At 42.4% G+C, this 25926-nt stretch overlaps 1 protein-coding gene across 1 annotated transcript in view; it reads left to right on the top strand.

Annotated features, from left to right (window-relative positions):
* LOC137640065 (uncharacterized) overlaps positions 1 to 25926 on the top strand; it is a 201513-nt gene that overhangs the window by 93985 nt on the left and 81602 nt on the right. Inside the window, exon 6 of the mRNA XM_068372495.1 lies at positions 18499 to 18729. Within this exon, the coding sequence (XP_068228596.1) occupies positions 18499 to 18729 (231 nt within the window). The remainder of the gene's footprint in view (positions 1 to 18498; positions 18730 to 25926) is intronic.

Raw genomic sequence — 25926 nt, 5'->3', positions numbered from 1 at the left:
ATCGTTGCCAACAATCTCTTTGTCCTTTATCCCTATCAACAAAAGGCGTTCTATCTCTTCCAGGGTATTGCTAAGATGTCTTGTAATAATGGTGATCACCTTCGATGGTTATTTGCTTTAATGGCTGCCTTCAGATTGATGATCCTCGAGATCATAGGCCTATTCCGGCCATATTGTTTAGCCATACAGTACCACTCACATGCACACTGCTCTCATGTTTTTCTATAATTTCTTGCTTCAATTCTAATGAAAGAATTGCCTTCTTCCTGTACTGAAACTTAGCTTCTTATGCACCATGATTATAGGTAAAATCAAAAAGGAAATGTGAGAAAAGGAAGAAAATAAGCACTGTTAATAACAGACCAAACAGAGGACAACCACACGATACACACAAGAATAGAGAACTGAGCACTCGACGCTCAATGGCGTAATGTTTACTTCGTGTGTCAAAATAAAATTCGGGTGTAGAGTCAAAAATTTGCTCGAATTTTACTTCGGATGTTGGAAAATTCGGATGTAGATACGTTTGTGTGTAGAGGTTCCACTGTATATATATATATATATATATATATATATATATATAAAACGGATTTTGAGCGAAGCGAAAAATCTATTTTTGGGTGAGATAGCCATGGCGTCCTGATGGAAGGTTCCTGTTTGGTAGCTTCCTTGGGTATAAGACTACTAAGATATTCCCAGAGAATTTAACCACAGGTTATCACAGAATTCTAACTTCTGGAGCGAGTATCTCAAAGGTTTCCCTTTAAGACATCGTAATACAACAGGGGACACGCATGTCTGGTCGTGCCACATAGCTATCTCCACCCCGAACAGAGTTAACGCTTCGGTGTGTAAGGGCTGAGAATAGCTGGGAGCCGTTCCACAGCTAATCTCACTCGTGGCTACTACTGATACTCGAGACGTAAACAAACGGACGCCATTGCTCTAATGACGTCACGAGCGTCTTTATCCTGGCGCCAGTTGCTGCCCATCACCATGATACCATTGTGTAGGGTGGGAACAAACTGACGAAGTAGTAGGGAGGGTCCATCAGGACGCCATGGCTATCTCACCCAAAAATAGATTTTTCGCTTCGCTCAAAATCCGTTTTTTGGGCTCAAGCCATGGCGTCCTGATGGAAGAGTACCAGAGAATCAATGTATCGTGGTAGATTTTCCCCCCAGAGTTAAGTGCCTAGGCATTGACAAATAGCAAAGTAATCTTAGATAAGAACCATAGGAACGAAGTATCCTGCCCCCCATTGGTAGGAAGTTCCCATGGGCTATGCCGACGTCAAAGTGGTATTGAAGGACTATTCATCTTGACAGAAGAGCTTTTTAAGAGCTTAGAGATGAAGCAGAATGTTTGATATTTGTATAGGAACATTCTGAGTGGGTCAGTGGTGGTTGGGCACTGTGTGTAGGATTCATCTCCTGATTATCAGAAGTAAGTATTCGAGTAGGAACCTTACTGAGGCAAGGTGAATATAATTTAAGGATAGATATCTTAAATTCTTCATGACCATAAGAAAGGAGGAATAAATAAAACTATGACAGTATGTATTTCATAGTAAGTAGGAGCTGAAGGAGACGCATAAGTAATAAAATAGAAATTTTATTTCACAATGCAGAAATTAAATAATTTACAGCAAAAGTAAAGTTCATTTACAGTAATAATAATGTACATAGAAATAAAGGCTTGCTCTTGAATCTGAAAGGGAATTTCAGGATTAGTAGGTACTCGTTCTCGAGGAACGCAAGTCTTTAAATAACACATCATGCTCAAGGCATGCGGCACTTGTGTAACACTATGACATTTCACCTGGGATAAGAACAGTTATAAAAGCACTAAGTGTTTTTAGACATCACTATGAATCACTCGAGGGTCAACATAGGCACCCGAAGAGTTAGAGTCCCAAATAACTCACTGTTCTACGCAGAGTTAGGTGCAGGTTTCATAACACTACCTGCGGCTACCACAAAATGTTTGATTTCGTGCACTTGTTTCGCATAATGTTTAAAGAAAACTCGCGAGGACTTCCAGCCCGTAAAGTTTTTAAGGCTTTCAAAGTCCATGCTCTGAAAGAAGTTCAGAGAAGATGCCACTTTTCTAGGATCATGACCAGCGGGTGTACTGTTCGGATCCGCTCTGCGAATGAAGTAGGTGATTTTCGCTCTTAATTGTTTCAGTGACAGGTCGCTGCCCGATGTTTCTCCTTTGAAGAGTTGGCCTCCACCAAAGTTTGAAGTTCTACGAAGATAGACCTTGAGGCTCTCTACTGGACATAGAGAGACATCCTCCTTCAGGGGGCATATTCTCCAAGGGCCCCATCTTTTGGTGGGTAATTCATTTTTGGCGAGAAACGTCGGATCAGGGGAGAGGGTCACTTCTCCTGAATCAGCAAACAGGATGTGTCCCTCTTCTCTTGATAATGCCACTATTTCGCTGACTCGAGCTCCCGAGGCGAGAGCAAATAAAAATATAACTTTCTGAGTCAGATCCTTGAGGGGGCATGAATCGTTGTCCAAGTTGGAGGCGAAATGGAGCACCTTGTCTAGTGACCAGGAGATCGGTTTCGGAGGGGGTGCTGGGCGGAGGCGAGCACATGCTTTCGGCAGTTTGTTAAAGATGTCGTTGGACAGATCAATTTGGAAAGCATATAGAATTGGTCTAGTCAAAGCCGATTTGCAGGTTGAAATCGTATTGGCTGCTAATCCTTGTCCATGAAGGTGAATGAAGAAGGACATACAGAAATCAATGGTGATTTCTTTAGGATTTTTTGCTTTAACAAAGGAGACCCATTTCCTCCAGGATGATTCATATTGCCGTCTCGTGGATTCGGTCTTGTATTCCTCTAGGAAGTCTAGACTTTTCTTCGAGATCCCAAACCTCTTCTTTGCGGCAAGGGAGAGAAAATCATGAGATGAAGGTCCTTGATTTTCGATGATGAAGCGAAGACAGTCGACTTCTGTACTTGTTGAGAGAGAACTGGGCCCGGGAGAGGGATCAGCTTGGGCTGCAGCTCCAGGACCAGGGGGTACCAGTTGCTCCGGGGCCACTTGGGAGCCACTAGGGCCGCTGTCCCTTTGAAGGTTCTCAGTTTGGAGAGGACTTTCAACAGAAGGTTGGTGGGAGGGAACAGGTATATCTTCGACCATCTGTTCCAGTCCAGTGACATGGCGTCCACCGCTTCTGCTTTGGGGTCCTCGTACGGGGCTACGTACAGAGGAAGTTGATTGTTGTCGCTCGTTGCAAAGAGATCTATCTGAAGTTCTGGGACTTGATGAGAGATGAAGGAGAATGATCTTGCGTCTAGAGACCATTCCGACTCTATCGGGTTTGTCCGAGATAGAGCATCCGCTGTCACGTTGCGGAATCCTTGTAGGTGAACTGCAGACAGGTGCCACTTCTTCTTCTCCGCCAGACGGAAGATTGGGAGAAGCACCTGATTTATCTGGGGCGATCTTGAGCCCTGGCGATTGAGACAACGAACTACCACCGAGTTGTCTAGGGTTAGACGGATGTGGATCGAGGGCGGCGGGGATAGCTTCTTCAGAGTAAGAAGGACCGCCATGGCCTCCAAGATGTTTATGTGGAACGTCTTGAATAGTGGAGACCAGGTCCCTTGAGCTTGTTTCAGGTGGGAGTGACCTCCCCAGCCCTCCAGTGAGGCATCCGTGTGGATGTTGAGTGATGGAGGAGGGTGTTGGAGAGGAATGGACCTTTTCAGGGCCATTGCTTCCGACCACGGCTTTAGGAGGCGTCGAAGTCTGTCTGGAAGCCGTCTCTTGAGGTCTCTTCGAGCGATGGATGCCGATCGTCTCCAGACTCCCGCGGCATCCTTTAGCTGTGCACGAAGCACTGGGTTTGTCACTGAGGCGAATTGTAGAGAGCCTAGAACTCGTTCCTGCTGTCGTCTTGAAATGCGTTTGGATTTCAGTAGTCGCTTGACAGACCCTGCTATTTCCTTCCTTTTCTTCTGGGGGATGGAAAGGCGGTGTGACTGAAGATTCCAGTGGATTCCCAGCCACTGAAACTTCTGAGCTGGAGAGAGGCGAGATTTCTTCTCGTTGATCTTGAATCCCAGGTGTTCTAGGTACTGGGTAACTTCGTCGCAAGACTTTGTACACTCTTCGGGCGATGGAGCCCAGACTAGCCAGTCGTCGAGGTAGGCCATCACCTGGACGTTTCTTAGGCGGAGCTGTTGTACTATGGCATCCGCCAGCTTTGTGAAGATCCGAGGGGCCACATTGAGGCCGAATGGCATGGCCCGGAAGGCGTAGCTTTTCCTTTGGAGTCGAAATCCTAGGTAGGAGGAAGCGTGATGGTTCATTGGAATGTGCCAATAGGCATCCGCCAGGTCTATCGAGACCGTGTAGGAACCTTGAGGCAGAAGGGTCCTTATTTGATGAAGCGTCAGCATCTTGAATTTGTTGTTCTCTATGAACTTGTTGAGGGGGGATAAGTCCAGAATGACTCTGAGCTTGTCTGAGTCCTTCTTGGGAACGCAAAACAGTCTCCCTTGGAACCTGGTGGACTTTACCTTCCTTATCACCTTCTTGTTCAAGAGGTCTAGAACATATTCTTCCAGAATGGGGGTCGATTGTTGGAAGAACCGCTGGAAGATTGGGGGTGGATGCACCCAACTCCAGCCTAGACCGTTCTTGATGATGCTGTGTGCCCAAGGATCGAAGGTCCAACGATCCTGGAATTGGCGGAGTCTTCCTCCCACCGGAAGCACTTCATTGCTTCTGGTGTCCCGAGGACTTGTTGCCTCGGCCGCTAGCTCCCTTTCCTCCTCTACCTCTGGAGGGACGACGAGAGGCGTCTCTGCTTGCACCCCTGGACGAGCCTCTACCTCTGGCATGAAAGGTAGTGGTTGGCTGTTCAAAGGCAGGGGTGAAGACCGGTGACTGTGACAACACCGGTTGGGGGACCAATTGAAAGGTCTGTTGTGGTTGGGCAACCACTTGGGAGGTAGCGGGTCCCGGAAACTGACGTCTTTGTTGACGTTGCTGGGGTTTCGGTTTCTGAGGTTTCCTCTTAGGCTGAGGTCCATCGTCCTGAGAGGTTTTCCTTTTCCTGGACATGCCCCACTTGTGGAGAAGGTTCCTATTCTCCGTGGCGGCTCTGTCCGTTATTTCCTTGACAAGGTCCGAAGGAAACAGGTGCTTTCCCCAGATGTTGGAGGAAATCAGCCTCCGGGGTTCGTGTTTCACGGTGGCACCGACAAACACGAATTCACGACAGGCTCTACGAGCCTTTATGAAATGGTACAAGTCCTTCATTACCGTCAGTAAGTGGGATTTGGCCAGTACCATGTAGTGATCTGGTACTGCTGTGTCACAGGCCATAACTTCAAGTTGGACTTGATGAGAAAGAGACGCTGCAAGCCTCTCCTTCGTGTCTTGTTCCCGGCGAAGGAGGTGATCATTGAGCTTAGGGAGGTCTTCATTAAACTGACGTCCGGCAACGTCAGGATCAAGCCTACCCACAACGAAAGTATGTTGGACATCTTTCCATTGTCTAGTGTCAGGGGGCGTTACGATGGAGAAGGGTCTGCACTCCTCCAGTGCAGGGCAGGGTTTCCCTTCTTCCGCCGCCTTAAGGCATGCAGCCAAGGCCTTTTCCAAAAATGGAAGAACCGCAGTGTCGGGAGCGACATAAGTAGGATGCTTCTTGCTCAAGGCAGGAAGCTTAGAGCAGGTAAAGCCCCTGCTCTTAAATGCGGAGGCTAGCATAGCCTGGGCCTTAGCGAGATCGAACACTATCTCTTCCTTAGGTTCGGTCTCCTCCTTCGAGGCAGGTTCAGAACGAAGCCGGACGTAACAGTCCGGGTAGGCCTCGAAGCTTGGGAAGAATTCCACATCTTCCAACGGGACCGTGCCGATTTTGTCACTAACAAAGATCCTGCCGGTCGCAATAACCATATGCTCTGCATACCTCCATGGGTTGGCATGAGAGCAAGCTGGGAGATCCTTAACCGAGATCTTCTTCGGTTCTCTGGATCCAATCATAGACCTGATGGACTCCTGGTTCTCCTTCAGTCTGTCGTCCATGACAGCTCTAATCAGTCGGATCAGTTCTTGTGTAGAGGAAGAAGGATCCGGGGTCGAGGAGGTAGACGGAATGGACACATCCGTCGGTGTAGGAGTAGGCGGAGGGATGGACGAGGGAGTAGCTCCAATCTCCGACTCGGTGTATTCCACCTTGTCTTCGTCCTCTTCGGCTCCTTGAGCCATAAGCGTCTTCTCCGTGTCTTCCGAGACGTCAGAGATCTGTTCATCCTCTTCGGAATCTAGGCGACACTCGTGCATGGACTGAGCCATGACCACATCAGGTTCCACCGTAATTTGGACAGTTGGGATTGCTTCCTTTGGAACCACTGAATCAGGGGAGGCCTTAGGGAACAGCAGGGACCTCAGTTCTTCGGTGGCCAGGTACGGTCCAGTGGCATTCCTCTGAAAACCACGCACCCACTTGCGCAGTTTCTCACGAGCCACGTCTCTAACCTCCGCTGAGGGAGGGTTATGGAAGGCCTCAACTAGGTAGGCCTGGCAGACCGTACAATCCAGTGGATTCCAGAACTTCCAATCCCCTCTCTTGTCTGAGCAAGGGGCGTGAGTCCTGCACGCCGTATGTCCGTAAAACTGGGAACGTTTCACGGCACAGTATGCGAAATCGCATTTCATCTGCTCCTCCTGTGGAAGAAAGAGAAAATGAGTATGGGGGAGTCATAGGAATGGCTCTTAAATTAAGTTAATATTAATCATTAATTTTAACTTATAAGGTGTGATGCATAGAGAGTGAAACAGTAAAGGAGAACACGCTCCATGCATCTCGCCCGGCTGGTTACCAAAGGCTTGGTCCTGGGATAATCCAAATGACCGAGATCATTGGATACAGTTTCCTAGGATTCCCATTATATTGGAACTCCATGGAAAGCCAAGGACAAGGTTGGGATCGAATTCATTCGGTTCCCAGATAAGAGCCAGAAGGTCTCATTAAGGGTAACTGCTTCTGGCAACCAGCCGTGCTAAGATGCACATAGCATGCTGGAAATAGAAGAATGCAAAGAGACAGCATGATCACTAATAGAGCAGTACTAGGTACTGATCTTAGAAGCAAAGCAGCTTATCTATTTGCCAGGTAGGGCTATCTTAGTCTTATGATAGCTACAGAGAGGGGGTGCAAGTATTCTTGACGCCTCCGGGGTATCCGGCAAGCCGCCGGCACGCCGGAGCCCGCTCCAGCATAGATTCTGGCATTAGAACAGACAATTTTCAAAAGTCAGTTAGATACCAGGATGGCGGCCGCCGGCACAACGGCGGCACGCCGGCAGGGAGCGGCGGCTCCGGCAGCCGGAGGATGCCGGATTGGTGACTGGGGTAAGGATGGTACAGGTAGTATCGGGTTGCCGGCAGTATATGCCGGCACTCCGGAGATCGACCGGCAAGCGGACGATTAGATAGGAGTAGGAGAGCCGCCGGTAGTAGCCGGCGGCAGCCGGCAGTCCCTCGGAACACGGGGGGCTGGCGGCAAGGGTAGGGAAGTCACCAAGAGGCAGGTATTGCCGGCATAAGAGGCGGCAAGAGACCGGCACCCAGATAGATAGAGAGACAGGGGGAGGGGGGAAGGATGCAGGAAGTACCTTCAGGGTTCCAGGCATCCCTCCCCCTCCCTGAGGGGGAGTACCCATGATAGAGACAGGCTCTATCATCCATATGCAGGGGTCACTAGGGACCGGGAGCAGGTAGCCCAAGGGAGGACTAGGGAACACCCAAGATGGGGGGGGGGGGGAGACTCCCTTATGCAGAGCTACACTAGGAACTAACCTTATAGGACACTATGAAGGTATATGTACCAGAGCGGACTGCACAAGGAAGCTCGGGTAGCCCTACTCATCCACCCTAAGGAGGAGTTGTAGGACAGGGGACAGATAAGTATAAACTAACCTAAGCATAGGCTAGGCTATACAAGAGATAGGTGGGGAGGGAGAAGAGAGGGGTCTTCCCAGGAAGGGTTTCTGTACCAGAGCGGCCACAAAGGGAAGGGAGGACACTCCCTAACCTAAGATTAGGCTGATCGGCTAAAACGGTGTAAGAGTACAGTTTCAGCAAGGAACAGAGAAACCTTCCTAACCTGACCTAGAGCAGGGCTAAAAGTCCTGAACTAGGCAGGGAAGAAGACGTATCGCTATCGCAGGAAAGTCGCAGACTATCCTAGCCATAGAGGTAGGCTAGCCTAACCTCACTCTCAGACGCAATCCTAAAGGGGGTTCATTCCTTTAGGGAGGACTGAGAGGCGATATAATACTCTATTAGACAATGAATCCCTTTACTCAGAAAAGGGATCAAGGCTAATTAGAGGGAATGCCAAGGCAGGGGATGAAGGAAGCATATAGGGGTCCTAAGGTTAGGTTAGGCTAGTAAGAATCACTGACTAGCCTATCCCCTATATGGTCCCTGAAGGCGAAAACATTTGCATCACTAGTCAAAAGTATTGTATAATAATAATGCCACTATCTTCATAACTTAGTCTAGGATCACTGATAATTCATGCATGAACACTTGTATATAGGCTCCTGGCCTGGGGGCTATAGTAGCCGACTGGTATGAGGTCAATCGATGACCGATAAAAAGCGTCTAAACACGAAATAAAAGTTCCTAGCTATGAAGACTAAATAAACTAATGTATTCAATTAGTATATAAGGCCGGAAGCGTTGTTGTGGCTAACTAAATAAGACATGCAAAACAACAACGACGCCATAAAATGGCGGGTCCGGTAGAGGCACAGCTCTGCCACAAAACATCAATTATTTCGCAAAATAATATTTACTTTACGGCCAGAGCTTAATTAAACAATACTGGAACCTTGTACTCAACTTTCCAGAAGAAGGCGAGGCTGAAGGTAACGACATAGCGAAGATGCAAAACGATAAAGTTCACACAAGGGAAAATCCGTCTCAGTAGGGCAGCTACTAAACAAAGGATAAAGACGCTCGTGACGTCATTAGAGCAATGGCGTCCGTTTGTTTACGTCTCGAGTATCAGTAGTAGCCACGAGTGAGATTAGCTGTGGAACGGCTCCCAGCTATTCTCAGCCCTTACACACCGAAGCGTTAACTCTGTTCGGGGTGGAGATAGCTATGTGGCACGACCAGACATGCGTGTCCCCTGTTGTATTACGATGTCTTAAAGGGAAACCTTTGAGATACTCGCTCCAGAAGTTAGAATTCTGTGATAACCTGTGGTTAAATTCTCTGGGAATATCTTAGTAGTCTTATACCCAAGGAAGCTACCAAACAGGAACCTTCCATCAGGACGCCATGGCTTGAGCCCAAAAAAGGGATTTTGACAAAGTAAAAATCTATTTCTGGGCGAAGGATCTGTGTCGCCCAGTGAAATGCTCCTTATAGCACCCTTTCTAAGGTATAAATACTGCTAAATATACCAGAGAAAAAAGTTGCATGGAATGCCAGGAATATATATACCCAGCTCGCTCACCCTTATAGGGTGTCGGTATAGTAACTGGGACGTGTTAAAATCACTATCAGAGGTCCCTTACCAATTAGTCTTCTCCTTCCTCAACATTTCCCGTTACTACGAGGTGCCGTTCTACATCCGACTACTGCCCGCTTCTACCACTACTACCCGCGCGACTCCCATCATTCCTTTCTTATCACCGTGATATCTACATGCGTTCTGTGTTCGGTAGCCTTTTTTTACTGTGTTGGGAAGATGTCTGAACTTCTGGAGACGCGTACTCCCAAGTTAAGTATTGCAATTATCTTTGTTGATAAGTTGAGGTAGCGACACACGTAAAGTTAAAAATATTGTTAATTTTAGTCTCTGCAGTATTGTATGATGTCTTACCCCCGGCAGCCATTTTGGTGTCGCTACCTCCGAGAGCTTCTTGCTTATTTACGACTTTCAATTAGTTCATCATATTAATTGTAGTCTTGTTTATTTAGCTCTAGACATCTTATACAGTGATTAATTATGGTTATTTAAGTTTATTAATGTTTGAGTATTAGGTAGCCTATGCCAGTGAGTTTACCCTTTGATATACATATATATCTAAGTTAAGACGTTCCTATTGAATAATTATGCGAGTCTGATTAGGGAGTTGGACACGATTAAACTTTATAGGATTATATCCTTAAGTCATTGTATTACCTGACCAGGTCGGCATTATACCCGATTTTAGAGGGCTAGTTATTTTTTAGAGTAGTGTAGTCTTCCTGACCAAGTTGGCATTATACCCGATTTTGGAGGGTTAGGCTATACGCTCGTATCACACCATGTTCCTCTCCCTACCCCCTCTTTTTCCCCATTCCTTATTTCTCACATTATGTTGTTATAGCCTACTTTACTTTAGAACATATATTTTAGGTAAATTATTATGATTATATAATCTGTATGTATTGGATAGAAGGCCATAGACCTACTGCCATAATTGGGTGGTTCCACTGTGTCTTGGAGGGTTGTCCCACCTGACTGGCCACAGTGACCACCTGATCACGAACGAGCCACTCCTCTCGGCTGTCTCCCTCCCCCTGTACCCACCTCAGTGGAGTTCTTACTCGCCACACCCTAACCTTGGGAAGTAGGCTTGAGTCATACACTCTAGGGGAGACAGCTGAGAGAGAGACATAGCTCACATGCTTTGTGAGTCGATGCAGGTAGCGCTCTCTCCTCGGCTTTCATGGATGGCCACCAGACACGCCCGACTGGGTTTGCACCTTGCTATATACCTCGTATCCCCCTATTCCTGGAATTCCATCTTCGCTATCCTTCCGCCCTGTGAGGGCCGGGATAACTTGAAATCGTATCTTACTTTGATTGGATTCAGGTAAAATTTTTTACCCTGTTCTGATCCCGTAAGTTGATCCCCTATATAAAAGGATATCAACGAAATGGTTGTTCTGGGAAGAAGGTTACAGGCGGAGCTTAGTATATCTTTAATTTATATTGTTAACGGGCCGGATTTACAACAGTAGGAATTCATACTTCCAACCAGGTATTCCAGCAACAGTATTGGTGTCCCTAAATTCTGATTTCTTTGTACCTCCTTGTCGTCAATACGCTTACTTCATTTTAACTATACATTCAGGGGCCAGCGGAATACTAGGTAACCTGGTTCCTGTTCCGCTCGTCCCAAGCCTTTCTTCATCAATACGTACATCCCACTCCGATAGGGGTACAAAAAGTTGAGAAAAGTTTCATAGTAGAATTTTTCTTTCCGGAGCCGGCGGACTGGTCCAAGGTTAATCCAGCCACCGTTTCTGCCCGTTCCAAACTTTTATAATGACAATACTTTGGATGACATGAGGTGGCTGAAGAAGGAAAACAGAATATTAGGGTATCATTGTAAAACACTTAATGTATAGTTAGTAAGAAAGCATGCGACTCCGCTGGGCTAAGCACAGCGGATTCAACTTAACTATATATGTCACCAGAACTTCCGGCAAAATCAAATATGATATACTCATGTATCAAATTAACTTACAGGTGGTACGCTGTCAGAAGACAGCATGCACTGCTGTGCTGCAGCAATCGTGCGGGCATGAGGTCTGCCGATCTCATGCCGGGTGTGCAGTTCAAGTGAACGACCTTCTACGCGCTGGTCTAAGACTTAACAAGTGACTCGATATGTACGACATTCTGTCCTCTAGAAATAATTATTGAGCATATTGGAAATATGGAACTTGAGAATAATATTGAGCATATTGGAAATATGGGACTTGAAAAATACATAGTCTTATTATAAGTTAGTTCTAACGGAAATATCTCTTTCAGACTACCCAAGTCATCAAGAGCACTTCCCTTGTAACCCTCAAGATCTGGGTCAGTGGCTTTGGCCGCAACGTGAAGGCCAAGAAGCCATATATCCTGGCGGAGGATATGTGCGGCCTGCTTTACCCAAATGCCAAGATGTCGTCGGCAGTTGCGCTGGAAGTAGTGGCTCCAATCATCGCCAGGATCAGAGAAGAGACACAAGTTCTTCCTGAAGATCTGGAGGGACTAGGGGAAGCCTTGTTGGAAGATGTAGCGGCGATTAACTTGGATGTCGAGCCGATGGTCGTCGACTCCGCCGGACAAGGTAGGGAGGTAAGTGAGGCAGGTGGCGCCCGGTCTAAGTTTCCAACTCTTAGTCCGGCACAGTCTAACCTTTCTATCACTTCTTTCCAAGGGTTCACTGGGAAGGTCATGGCTGGGGACAAGTCATGCTCAGTGGCACCTAAAGTTAAGCATATGAAGAAGGCCCTACCCAAAGTGAGCAAGCCTTCTAAGTTGCCCAAACCACTTTCAACCAGACCATCATTAGCCTCTAGGCTATTGACGGACTCGGCAGTGGCTACTCCCCCACATCAGGGGTCGAGAGCAAGGAGCTCAAAGGGGAAGACACCGAGACTTGCATTCAATCCGGTAGCCTTCTTGAGCCAACTCATGGAGAAGATGGGTAGCATAGTCCAGTCCCAGATTGGACCAATTGCTGATCACCTGCAATCTATGGACAAATTGGCTCAGAGGTTGCAAAATCTAGAAAATCTCATTGAGAATCTCTTGCGATCTGGACTACCACAACAACATCAGTTTGTGGTTCCGGATGCATCAAAGCTCCCGGCATTCATTAAGAACAGCCCTTGGCGATTGGCTCTGCATGCACCGTTCTCTGAGGGCATGTTAACAATCGAAGGATGTGGTATTCGTCTGGTAGAAGATTTTGAATTCTACCCGGCGGGATTACAATTTCCCTTCCCTGGATACGCTTGCCTGACAGAGGAAGCGCTAGTAAGGGTAGATAAGGTTCCCAAGGAAACTGTTATCTACCCAAAAGACCAAGCTCAGTCCGCCTGGGTCTGGACTTTAAATGAGTGGGAATGGGTCAATACAAAATTGACGCCCCATAAAGGAACATACACTATGTTCGTGGTGGAAGGGCAAACCCCAACACCATGCACCACAAAGGTAGTAGACCTTACCTTACAAGCGGCTATGGAAGACAAGCCCATGTCGCAACTGAAAGAAACAGACCTAATTTCACTGTTGTTCCCGGGAGACCAAGAATGCTGGATTGACGCACCAGCTACTTTCACAGCAGGGAAGTTGAATCCAGACTGTGCCACCACACAATTCAGTGAACGACTCCCCAGACTTTCGGACTCTCTGATTAAGACAAAGTACGAGGCAAGAACCAGGCTGAGTAGATCCATCAACTCGGCTACGATTGCGGAGATGACTTCATTAGTCTACGCCGAGGAGTCACTATTCAAGATTTTAACAAAGTCTTTGCTTCACACCCTCCAGTGTGATGCATATGACTTTGCATTGGCCCAGCGCAATTGCCAAAAACACGTCTTAGCTGAGGGCTCCATGATGCACGAGACTAACAGATTAATTAAGGCCTCAATCTGGGGAGCGGACTTATTCCCAGAGGACATGGTGAATAGCGTCCTTGGGGAAGCAGCTAGAGTCAACCAAAGCCTGAGAGTCCGGTGGGGTCTAATTCCTAAAAGAAAATTCGAGCCCACCGGAACACAATTAAGAGGCAGGAAAAGACAAAGTAAGTTCAGTCCTTCCAAGGGCCAGAAGCTCAAGCTGTGGTACAGGCAATGCCAGTATCTCAAGCTGTGGTACAGGCAATGCCAGTATCTCAGATGAGCCAGTCTTCCACCTCAAAAACCCAGCCACAACAACAATATGTGTGGGTAAGCCAGCCACCTCAACAACCGATAGCCACTACTCCGTTTACTGCGTCTCCAGCGTATAACCCTTCCTTCGAAACACAGGGAGTGTTTCACGGATATGATAGGCATGTGAGAGGTAGTAGAGTTAGGGGAGCCTTCCGGCATAGAGGCAAACGGAAGAGTTTCTGGGAGAGGTAGAGGATTTCGAGGGAGCTGTGGAAGCAGACCTTCTACAAACCAGTGAGACTCCCCAGGTAGGAGGAAGGCTGTACCTCTTCTGGAGCCGTTGGACTTTCAGCAAATGGCATACAGCATCAGAACGAAAGGTCTGGGGTGGAGTTGGATAAAAGGGCCCCCTCCACCAACCAGTTTTTATCAGATTCCAACGGCAGATTTAACACTTTACACCAAAGATCTCCTTCTGAAGAAAGCAATAAAAGAGGTAAAACGCTTAAAATTTCAAGGATGCTTGTTCAGCGTGCCAAAGAAAGGCTCAGACAAATGAAGAGTAATCTTAGATCTGTCCCATTTGAATACATATATATTCAATGCGACAAGTTCCATATGCTGACCGTCTCACAGGTGCGGACCTTACTTCCCCGTGGTGCCGTCACCACCTCTATAGATCTTACAGACGCTTATTATCATGTTCCGATAGCAAGGCATTTTTGTCTTTTCCTAGGATTCAAGATAGGCAAACAGGCTTATACCTTCAAAGTGATGCCATTCGGACTCAATATAGCACCCAAGATATTCACAGAGTTGGCGGAGACAGTAGTCCAAGAGCTGAGGACTCAAGGAATACAGTTAGTGGCCTACCTAAACGATTGGCTTATCTGGGCCAACAGCGTCAAGGAATGCCACAAGGCAACGGACAAAGTAATAAAATTTCTGGAATACTTAGGATTCCAAATAAATTTCAAAAAGTCCCGTCTTACTCCGGCAACATGCTTTCAGTGGTTAGGTCTACAATGGAACCTGACCACACACAAGCTGTCGATTCCACCAAAGAAGAGGAAAAAGATAGCAAGAAACACGAAAGGTTTTCTCAAGGACAAACTAACGTCCCGGAGAAACCAAGAAAGAATCCTAGGCTCACTCCAGTTTGCCTCAGTAATAGACACATTACTGAAAGCCAAACTGGAAGACATCAATCGAGTTTGGCGGTCCAAAGCAAACAGGAAAAATCGAGACAAAATTGCTCGGATTCCACCAATACTAAGGAAAAGACTTCAACCATGGACGAAAGTAAAAAACCTAGCAAAATCAGTACCTTTACGATTCCCACCGCCGGCATTGGTAATCCATACAGATGCCTCCCTAAGCAGTTGGGGAGGCTACTCCTAATACGAAAAGGTCCAAGGGTTGTGGTCAGTGACATTCCATCAACTACACATCAATATCCTAGAAGCCCGTCAAAGAAACAACATATCAGACTAATAAATGACAACCAAGTGATAGTCCACTGCATAAACAGGGGAGGTTCCAAATCAAGTCACATGAATGGCGACAAGGAACCATTAGCACCTGTCAGCCGTTCAGCTAGGGGGGGTAAGAAATGTAAATATATATATGTGTATATATATATATATATATATATATATATATATATATATATATATATATATATATATATATATATATATATATACAGTATATATATATATATATATATATATATATATATATATATATATATATATATATATATATATATATATATATATATATGTATATATATATATATATATATATATATATATATATATATATATATATATATATATATATATATATATATATATATATATATATATATATATATATATACAGTATATATATATATATATATATATATATATATATATATATATATATATATAATATATATATATATATATATATATATATATATATATATATATATATATATATATATATACATATATGGTAGTCTACATAAGGAAAATTGAAAGAAGTGTTTATGTAGAAATGCTCTACAGTTTTGTTCGTCAATGGACCTCTTCTTGGAGCGTTTATTATGCAAAGAAATAATACACACGTTTGTACTTACAGGAAGGCTTCAAATCGTAAACAAAAAAAGAAGATAAAAATATACTATTACTACCCAACAGGCAAAAGTCACTTAACATGGGATAAAACTAGTAAAAGTTGAAATTACAAATTAACAGGAAAAGAAGTAATGGAACGTTTGACAAGCACCAAGTAAACAAAACAAGCCGAAAAAAAAAATTATTGAAAAACATTTTCGAGTTTGTACTGACACTTTATTCTGTGTAAGATAAAAGGATCCAATTTGTAATGCTTTTCCAACTAGGGTTGTAGCTTAGCTAGTAATAATGATAATCAAGAAGGATACAAAGAATATAAGGACGATAGCAAATGTCACTTTTAACAAGACAGCAAAAAGGGTGGTAACTTCTAGTAATAAGACCATTATAAGGATGGAGTTCACATGTCTTCAATGGCCACTGGTCCTATATGTGTGAGGATGTGTCTACAGTAAAATTAAGTTTTAACTTGAATAATGTTTGAGCTTATAAAGGGTTTATAAGATTGTTAGGAGGGTTTATGCTTAAATTTATGAAGATGATGGAAAAATATATGAAAAATTAGAAAAAAAACATATACTATGAATTTCTGTATCTATTTCACTTTTTTTTATCTACAGTAGAGGATCCTGGAACAAAACACCTGTGACAGCCAGAGGATTACTGCACTGTATAACTATAAAGAAAAACTTGTGTATAACAGCATTAAGAGAAAAGACAAAAGTAATAGTACTGTATTCATAGTATATAACACCAGCTACAATATTATTATTACTGTATTATTATTATTATTACTACTTGCTGAGCTACAACCCTAGTTGGAAAAGCAGAATGCTATAAGCCCAAGGGCTCAAGCAGGGAAAATAGCCCAGTGAGGAAAGGAAATAAGGAAACTACAAGAAAAGTAATTAACAATTAAAATCAAATGTTTTAAGAATAGTATCAACATTAAGATAAATATTTCATAAATGAAATATAAAAACTAGAAGAAAACAAGAGGAAGAGAAATGAAACAGAATAGCATGCATGAGAGTACCCTCAAGCAAGAGAACTCTATCCCAAGACCCTAGAACAATGGTTTGATGTTAAGAGTGACCTTCGCCTAGAAGAGCTGCTTACCATAACTAAAGAGTCTCATCTACCCTTACCTAGAGGAAAGTAGCCACTGAACAATTACATTGCAGTAGTTATTCCCTTGAGTGAAAAAGAATTGTTTGGCAATCTCAGTATTTTCAGGTGTATGAGGACAGAGGAGAATATGTAAAGAATAGGCCACACTATTTGGGGGATGTGTAGACAAAAGGAAAATGAGCCTTAACCAGAGAGAAGGATCCAATGTAGTACTGTCTGGCCTGTCAAAGGACCCAGTAACACTAGCAGTAGTATCTCAAAAAAAAAGTAAGCAAAAGAAAGCAATCAGTTATATAACACCAAATAGAATAGACAAAAAGTCATTATTACACAAGGGCTTGAAAAAAGTTTTCTGTCAATATAACAGTATCAGTCACTGTTTAATATCTTGTATAACTGAGATGACTTTCTGTATTTTTGTCTATAATTTAGTTGTTTATGTGCTTTCAGTTAGTGTTTTCAATAACAGTATATAGAAGTTAATGCACATTAGCTTTAAAGACATAAAAGCATTGAGTTAAGTAAGACCAAATACAGCATAGCATACTCTCTGTGTAACACAGGAGAATAAATTGAGACTGATACTGTTATATAAGTGAATTATCAAGCCCGGTGTAAAATTGCAGTGGCTTTTTGAGTTTTGTATAAAGGATATTCAGTATTTGGCATTATTTAATCGTAAATAAATGCCTTTAAATGTTGCTATATGGAATTTCAGGACCCCTCTCATAAATGATGAAATTTGTGAATAGCAGACCTACGGATGGCAAAGTCTGACTGTACTACCTACTCAATGTAGGATGTCCACAATCATTTAAGGATTTTCTCATAGGTTTTGGCGTGTAAGAAACATCACACAAAATTCATATAAAAACAAATGGAAATGAAATATTAAAAAAAAGATAGTTATATTGTTTCTTCTCTCTCAATAGCAAAAGGAATAACAAGGAATATGGAGCAAAGTTATTGCTTTTAATTTTAAAAGTTGAGAAGCTCTCACTTCTATCTGGTGTTTCTTGTGGTAGTTAGGAAAATTAAAGAAAATTTTATGCAATGCTTGAATACTGCCTGGATACCCATCACTAGTAATAAACTAATGGGTCTATAATATGGTGTTTTAATTTATATTAACATATTTTTTTTCTAAAGGTAAAGTGATCTGGTAAGCACTGCTATTTTTTTTTATTAGTTAAAAGTGAGATAGTAAATTCCACCAAATTAATAACCCAATATGATAATATGGACTATAAGGAGCTGAATTATGCCTGTGGAAAGTGATATATTAATGGACCTATTTTGTAATACAGTGCTCTAGTAACTTATTATACTGTATTTCCATTTCAATATACTATCAGATAGTCAGTATCTAGATTTTTGTGATGGACTGTATACAGTATTGTATTGTATATTTTCTTTCATGTTTAGAATTATAAAATACTGTAAATGTTGAATATATAAACTTACTAAACTTACAGTACAGTACTGTATATTTTGTATGTCACAGGATCAAGATATTTTGATCATCTTTTGAGTCATAGAAATATATGTTTTGTGAATAAAGGGTACCTGTATGATGATTAATGAAAGGGTTATTTCCTCAGAGCCGAAAAGTTTTTAGCAAAGTTTCGCTGCCACAAACCTTTGCTTTCGGAGATAGACGAGTTGGTCTGTAGAACTGCTGATGACCTTCATCCAACAGTTGATATAGATCACATGCAAAATATCCTTCAAGATGTACTTATCAAGTGTTGGGAGAAGCTCCTTAAAAAGCATTCACCAACTCTTCAAATGGACACAAGGTTTCAAGATCTTCTCTTCAGGGCTTTGGATTTGTAAGTACCGTACAGTAATTGACAGTAAATGGGATTTTTTAGTATGAATGATCTGTGAAATGTTTAAAAGGAATTATTATTCCAAAAAGAATGTTCTTTTTTTTTTTTTTTGCACAGTAACAGTACCTCATGTGGGAAGTGGAAGGAGATTTAAGTACATTTAACTTTTGAGATATAAAATGAGTCATGATTGGAATGTTGAATGGCTGATACATGCCTATGATTACGGTAAGGATTGGAGATAGCAAAGAAAAACTTGTACTAATACTGTGAAGAATTTGGAATCAATTACAATAGTAGAAATTTTAGAGTAAATATAAGAATGAATATGGTTATAACAGTAAATAACCTGGAGGATGGAGCAGTGAGGGTTAATATGTTTTATGAAATAGAAATAGTTATTCATGTAAGTATTTATTGCATAGTATATGTGGTGCAAAAAGAATTAATGGGGAAGTAAATGTAGAAATGCCTATACATTAAAGTTGTAAAAGGAAGTTTATAGGTGAAGTAATTGATCAGCGTATATATTACTTCTAGAAACCTCTCCTCGTGTTCATATTGCTTCTCCAGAAGCTCAGTTTATTGATTTTTACTCCCAAAATTTAATAAAAATTCTCCATTTGTTCTTCTTTCAATAGATGCATGTTCCTAGTAAAGTAGTGAAACACACAAGTGGTGAATGGCAAGGAGCACCAGGTATTCTTTGTGATGCATTTTTTTACATCACATTAGTAATGTGAAAAATGAGTCATACCCCTTCCACATTGTGATGATTTTTTACTGTTTTAAATTGTCTTCCATGCAGATTTTGTTAACATTCCTATAGAAGGTATAGCACTATGTTTTAAATATTGTTGTGAGGAGAATGAGGCCTCACTGTTCCTCGCAGGGAAAATGTTTATTGTTCAAGTGCTAATGGAAATTGTTTTTTAGTTGAAGGAAAAATCTACAGTCTATGCTATTTTTTTATTGCAAAGTTAATGATATATGACCAATATTTACTCGCCAGCCAAGTTTTGTTTGTGTTGAACCAAACTATTACCCTATTTGACTTCCTCTGTTAATCTCAGAAGGCCAGCGAGTTTTTGCGTGTAGGCAGTAAGTCTGACTTAACTGCCAGGTTGCCTACCTGAATCTGAATTCCATGGTCATGTGTAGTGGACATAATCTCAGGGTGTTCCATTCTATAAGGGTTTTTTAAATATTCACGGCATCTTAGTCGTAGAGCCTTGCATTCTTAGCCAAGAAGCAGAAGACCGAGTTGGTAGTGTGGATCCTTATATCCTTCCTCACTAAAATAAGCACATTTAAGAAACCTACTTTTTTCATTTGTGGTGATGCCGTTGTATATCATAGGATTCTCTCAACTTTTGTCACTCACTAAAGCAAGCATATTTAAGAAACCTACTTTTTTCATTTGTGGTGATGCCGTTGTATATCATAGGATTCTCTCAACTTTTGTCACTCACTAAAGCAAGCATATTTAAGAAACCTACTTTTTTCATTTGTGGTGATGCCGTTGTATATCATAGGATTCTCTCAACTTTTGTCACTCACTAAAGCAAGCATATTTAAGAAACCTACTTTTTTCATTTGTGGTGATGCCGTTGTATATCATAGGATTCTCTCAACTTTTGTCACTCACTAAAGCAAGCATATTTAAGAAACCTACTTTTTTCATTAATAGAGAGGGCATTTTATATCAAAGGATTCTCTCAACTTGTGTCCCTCTCAATAAGGTAAACACATTTAACCCTGGATAGGTACGGTCCTCGGACACCCCTTTAAGGGTATACTCGGACGCGAACGACCCCGACGCCAAAAAAAATTCTTGAAAAATCAGTTTTTGCAGTAACCTCCTTTTTTCTTTTGCCAAAAAAAACTTCAATGAATGCTTAAAACAACTGTAAAGATAAATACTACTCATCTGCAGAAAAACTATTTATTATAAATATTTTAAAAAATTAAGTAGAAAAAAAAAAAGACCTGACATAAAAATTCATAAAAAAAAAGTTTATACATATATACACAAATCCTTTTAGGAATTGATTCTTGAATGTTTAGGACACATCTTGATGTATTTTGGATGAAGTCAGACCCATGGAGGTGAAGATCTGAAATGAGAAAAAAAGGGTAACTTTTTTTGGCCAAAAAAAATTGTCCAAATTTCATGAATTTTTTTGGGTACCCAAATGAAATAGGAAGTGGCTAATTTTTTTAGGGAATAAACATATGTTATCCTAAAATAGAAATATGTAAAAAAATCTTCATTATTTTGTAAATTACATTTATATCAGGGGCCATATCTAAAGGTAATTTTTTGAGTACTTGGAAATTTCGTAAAAAAATACATATATTTAATATATAATATGATATTTATGCAGGTAAAAATATACCAAAATATCACAAATTCTATAGGGAACAAGAATATATATAGATAGGGCAGCTTACGCTTCGGATATGTCCACAAAATGGCCGCCAACCACACTGACTCAGACTCCCTAATCTGCCACTTGAAATGTAGGAAGGGTATGTCAATTTCAAGGTGTTATTTACTAATCTAATTATTATTGGATATGCATAAAAATTGTATGGTGGGTTGCTGGATAATTGTCGATTATTTTACGACTATAAAATTAAAATTCTGACCCAAAAAATTTTTTTTGAAGGGAAATAAAATCGAAAAAAAAAATGTAAAACAATATTTTAGCTAAAAAAATTTGATGATATTCAATCAAAAAAAAAAAGTAAACAAAATTTTCCGACAAATAAACATCTAGAGGAATCATTACTCTGTGATAGTTCCTTAGTACGTAGTAATTTTGAAAGAATTGGGAAAAAACGAAAAAATGGCAATCACCGGAAAATCGAACACATACCTATATATACGCCATATCTGGCTAAAAAAAAGATAGGCATGGGTAGCCAGATCATCTAGAAACACTTTCCAACACTATAAAAATATAAGTTTTGCGACACTACTTGCCAATTCCTTACGGTAACATGACTAAGCAAAAAAATGCAAAACAAATAAAAAGGGGCACTCGTGGAAAAATGGCCATTCTAATATACGGCATTTCAGAAAAAAAAAATTTCAGCCACGTGCTAGGCAAACCATCAAGGCATATTTTCCGACAAATAAACATATAAATGAAATATTACTCTGTGATAGTTCCTTAGTACGTAGTAATTTTGAAAGAAATGGGAAAAAACGAAAAAATGGCAATCACAGGAAAATCGAACACATACTTATATATACGCCATATCTGGCTAAAAAAAGAATAGGCATGGGTAGCCAGATCATCTAGAAACACTTTCCAACACTATAAAAATATAAGTTTTGCGACACTACTTGCCAATTCCTTACGGTAACATGACTAAGCAAAAAAATGCAAAACAAATAAAAAGGGGCACTCGCGGAAAAATGCCCAACATTCTAATATACGGCATCTCAGATAAAAAAAAAAGACATGCACGTGTTAGCCCAACCATCAAGGCACACTTTCTAACACATAAACATGAAAAAAAAAATCAATAATATACGGCAATTCCTTACTACGTAGTAAATTTTTACAAATATTGAAAAAAAACAGAAATTGGCAACCGCAGTTAAATACCCAATATACCAATAACTACGTCGTATCTGACAAAAACAAAATCACGCATGGGTAGCCAGATCATCTAGACACACTTTCCAACATTAAAAAAGCAAAAGTTTTACGACACTATTTGGCAATATCTTACGGAAAAATGACTTGGCAAAAAAATTAAAAAAAATTAAAAAGGGACACTCGCGGTAAAATGCCCGACATTCTAAAATACGACATCTCAGATAAAAAAAAAGACATGCACGTGTTAGCCCAACCATCAAGGCACACTTTCTAACACATAAACATGAAAAAAGAATGAATAATATACGGCAATTCCTTACTACGTAGTAATTTTTACAAATATTGAAAAAAAAAACAGAAATTGGTAACCGCAGTTAAATACCCAATATACCAATAACTACGTCGTATCTGACAAAAACAAAGTCATGCATGGGTAGCCAGATCATCTAGACACACTTTCCAACACTAAACAAGCAAAAGTTTTACGACACTATTTGGCAATATCTTACGGAAAAATGACTTGGCAAAAAAATGAAAAAAAATGAAAAAGGGGCACTCGCGGTAAAATGGTCCTCGTGGTGATGAACGACATTTTAACTAAAAAAAAAAAACATGCACATGGTAGCCAAACAATCCACCAAGACTTTCCACAACTGATAACCTATACAAGTTGCACCATTCTACGACAATTTCATAATACGTAATAACTTTGATAATTATGCAAACTACCTCAGAAGGGTAAACTCGGACGCGAACGACCCCGACGCGTCTCAGAAATCGGGGAAGGAGTACAGCTACAGCAATGCACATCTGGACACTACTAGAGCGTGTAGGGGAGACACCTCCTGCAGGTCGATCACCCACAAATTCAGTCACAGGGGTGAGTCACGTGAGAAAAACCTGTTTTTTTTTGACGCTCGGGGTCGCAAACGACCCACCGTACCTATCCAGGGTTAAGGTGCCTACTTTTTTCCTTTGTGGTGATGCCATTATTTTTCATAGGATTTTCTAAACTTGTGTCACTCTCATTAAAGTAAGCTTTCTTAACCTCCTTCGTTTTTCATTTCTGGAGAGCGTTTAATATTGTATGATTCTCTTAACTATAATTTTGTTCTTGTGTTGGCTAAAGCTGATCATCTTACTGATGACAGTGGACTTTATTCACTTGTTTACGTTAGTTGGGTAAATGTTAACACTTGTGTTTATATTACTGTTACAAGCCTTCTTATGAATGAGATTTAAATATTATAGTGGGTTCCATAATTATGAAAGTTTAATCCACATATAATACTTTACTATTGATCAGGATATGACCTTGCATAGAAAATATATATATATATATATATATATATATATATATATATATATATATATATATATATATATATATATATATATATATATATATGTGTGTGTGTGTGTGTGTATATATATTTGTTCTAACACAGAGACTTACCTCGAAACACTTTCTTAGGAGTTACCTGGAACCTCCTCTCAAACAACCAGAGTTTTGTGTAGTTTACCCTACTCCCATTTTCTATAGTGGTAGGCCTAGCGGGTGAAAACGTGCCCTGAGGGCAAACCAAGGTAGGCCACCTGCTTCCCAGGTCGCACCTCTTCAGTAAGTTTTCTGGTTGCCTCGTGTTATCACACGCCGCTCCTCTGTTCTCAGTGCGACCCTTTGTGTTCATCGCCACGTGGTTACCACATGGCTTTTAGTGCCTTACTCTCGCGATTAGTGCTTTGCTGTGTGCTTTCACTTTCGTTCCTTTGTGCTTTTATTGCTGTTTAGAGCTTTCTTTCCTTTTGTGCTTGTGTCTAGCGGTCTTTGTAATTGTGTGCAATGGAGCATGCTCGCTGTTGTCCTGGGCCTAGAGCCGGGAAATCGTGTGGGGCTTTTTTGTCAAAGCCCGAGGTTGATCCTCATTCGTTGTGTTCCTCGTGTAGAGGTAAAATGTGTTCGCCTTCGGACACGTGTCCGGAATGTGCTAGCTGGAGTGAGGTCCAATGGGTCAAATTTGGGACCAAGAAGAAGGCTACGAAGCGGTCTCCCAGAAAAACAAGTTTGTCCTCCCCTACAACTTCTGCGGGTGAGGGATCAGGTAGAGTTCCTTCTTCTTCCCCTACCCAGAGTAGGGGACGAGGTAAGTCTGTGAAAGGGAGAAAGTTGGTGCCTCTTTCCCAGGGGAATGATGTTGCGGGCGTTTCTTTTTCTTTCACGGCGAATCAGGCGTCTGTAAGTTTGTGTAGTGGGGGTCCGAGGGACGTTGCTCTCGTGCAAGGGGAGCGCGTCTCGGGGGAGGACCCCATGTGGAATAATAATGTCCCATTTTCTTCTCCAGATTCTTGGGTTGACGTCTCAGGCGCTTCGGCTGCGGAAGGTGCTGTCGATAGAGAAGATTCCCCGCAAGAAGATCCGCTGGCATGGGGTGTGCCAAGGACTCCGTTAAGGTCTCCGCTGGATGTGGAGGAGGGCTTGAGCGAGTCCTTCCCTTACATAGATCGTCCGTCGTCGTGAATGCCGCCTACTTCAGCAGTTCCGGACGAATTTTTACAACCTTCTACGTCTGGAGTGCAACGTGGGTCCAAGAAGCCTCCATCCTCTACGAAGTCGAGGTTCCCGTATAAGTCAGACTCGTCAGTGCAAGATTCATCGTGCTCGTCGGGTGAGGAACGACGTAGGAGACGTAGAAGGAGGAAAGAACGGTCCGTGAGGTGGAGGTCACCCACAGGATCAGGAGATAGGAGAGGAAGCTCTCGTTCGCCTCCTAGGAAGAGCAGGAGAGCTAGTTCTCCCCAAGGGACATGGGTCTTCGTACCCGACAATAAGCTGAGGGACCTTACGAAGACCTCAAGCTCTATAGCCAAGCGGGCAGGCGACAGTCATAGAAGGGCCTCCAGTAGCCTCGCCATGGCGTCAACCGATGACCGGAGGACTTAGTCTTGTAGGCATAAGTCCCGACCTAGAGACACTCAATCCGCCCAGCGGAGGGAGTCGTCTCCTAAGACGGGCAGCCTCGACGGGTCTCCCCATCGAGATGAGAGACAAGTGTGGGCTCCTCCGTCGAACAATTTCACGGAGAAGCCCGTCATGGCGTCAACCGATGACCGGAGGACTTCGTCTTGTAGGCATAAGTCCCGACCTAGAGACACTCAATCCGCCCAGCAGAGGGAGTCGTCTCCTAGGACGGGCAGCCTCGACGGATCTCCCCATCGAGATGAGAGACGAGTGCGGGCTCCTCCGTCGAACAATTTCACGAAGGAGCCCGTCCCTTCGTCGAGGGCTTTTAAGAGGATGGAGGATTCCGACGACAAGGATAAGAAGGGCCGAGGGTCCCGTCCAAGCGGAGGTGCCCGTGATCATTCCTCCCCCCAGCGTAGGACGGAGGAAGTGGACAATGAGGCTGCGCTTCCGACGGAGGACTCCGCGTATAGGAGGGTGATCTCCTTAATTAGGAGCTACAATAGTTTGGTAGAGCCTATACCGCAAGAAGAGGAGGATTGGACCTCCGGATTGAACAAGTTTTTGGGAGCACCTGTACAAAAGAACTGAGGAACCACAAGTTTCTTCAGAAACAATGGT

This window comes from Palaemon carinicauda, chromosome 4 (genome assembly GCF_036898095.1).
Source record: "Palaemon carinicauda isolate YSFRI2023 chromosome 4, ASM3689809v2, whole genome shotgun sequence".
In the NCBI taxonomy this organism is placed as follows: Eukaryota; Metazoa; Arthropoda; class Malacostraca; order Decapoda; family Palaemonidae; genus Palaemon; species Palaemon carinicauda.
Note: the sequence above shows the minus strand (reverse complement) of the source record. Positions and strands in the feature narration are given on the sequence as shown.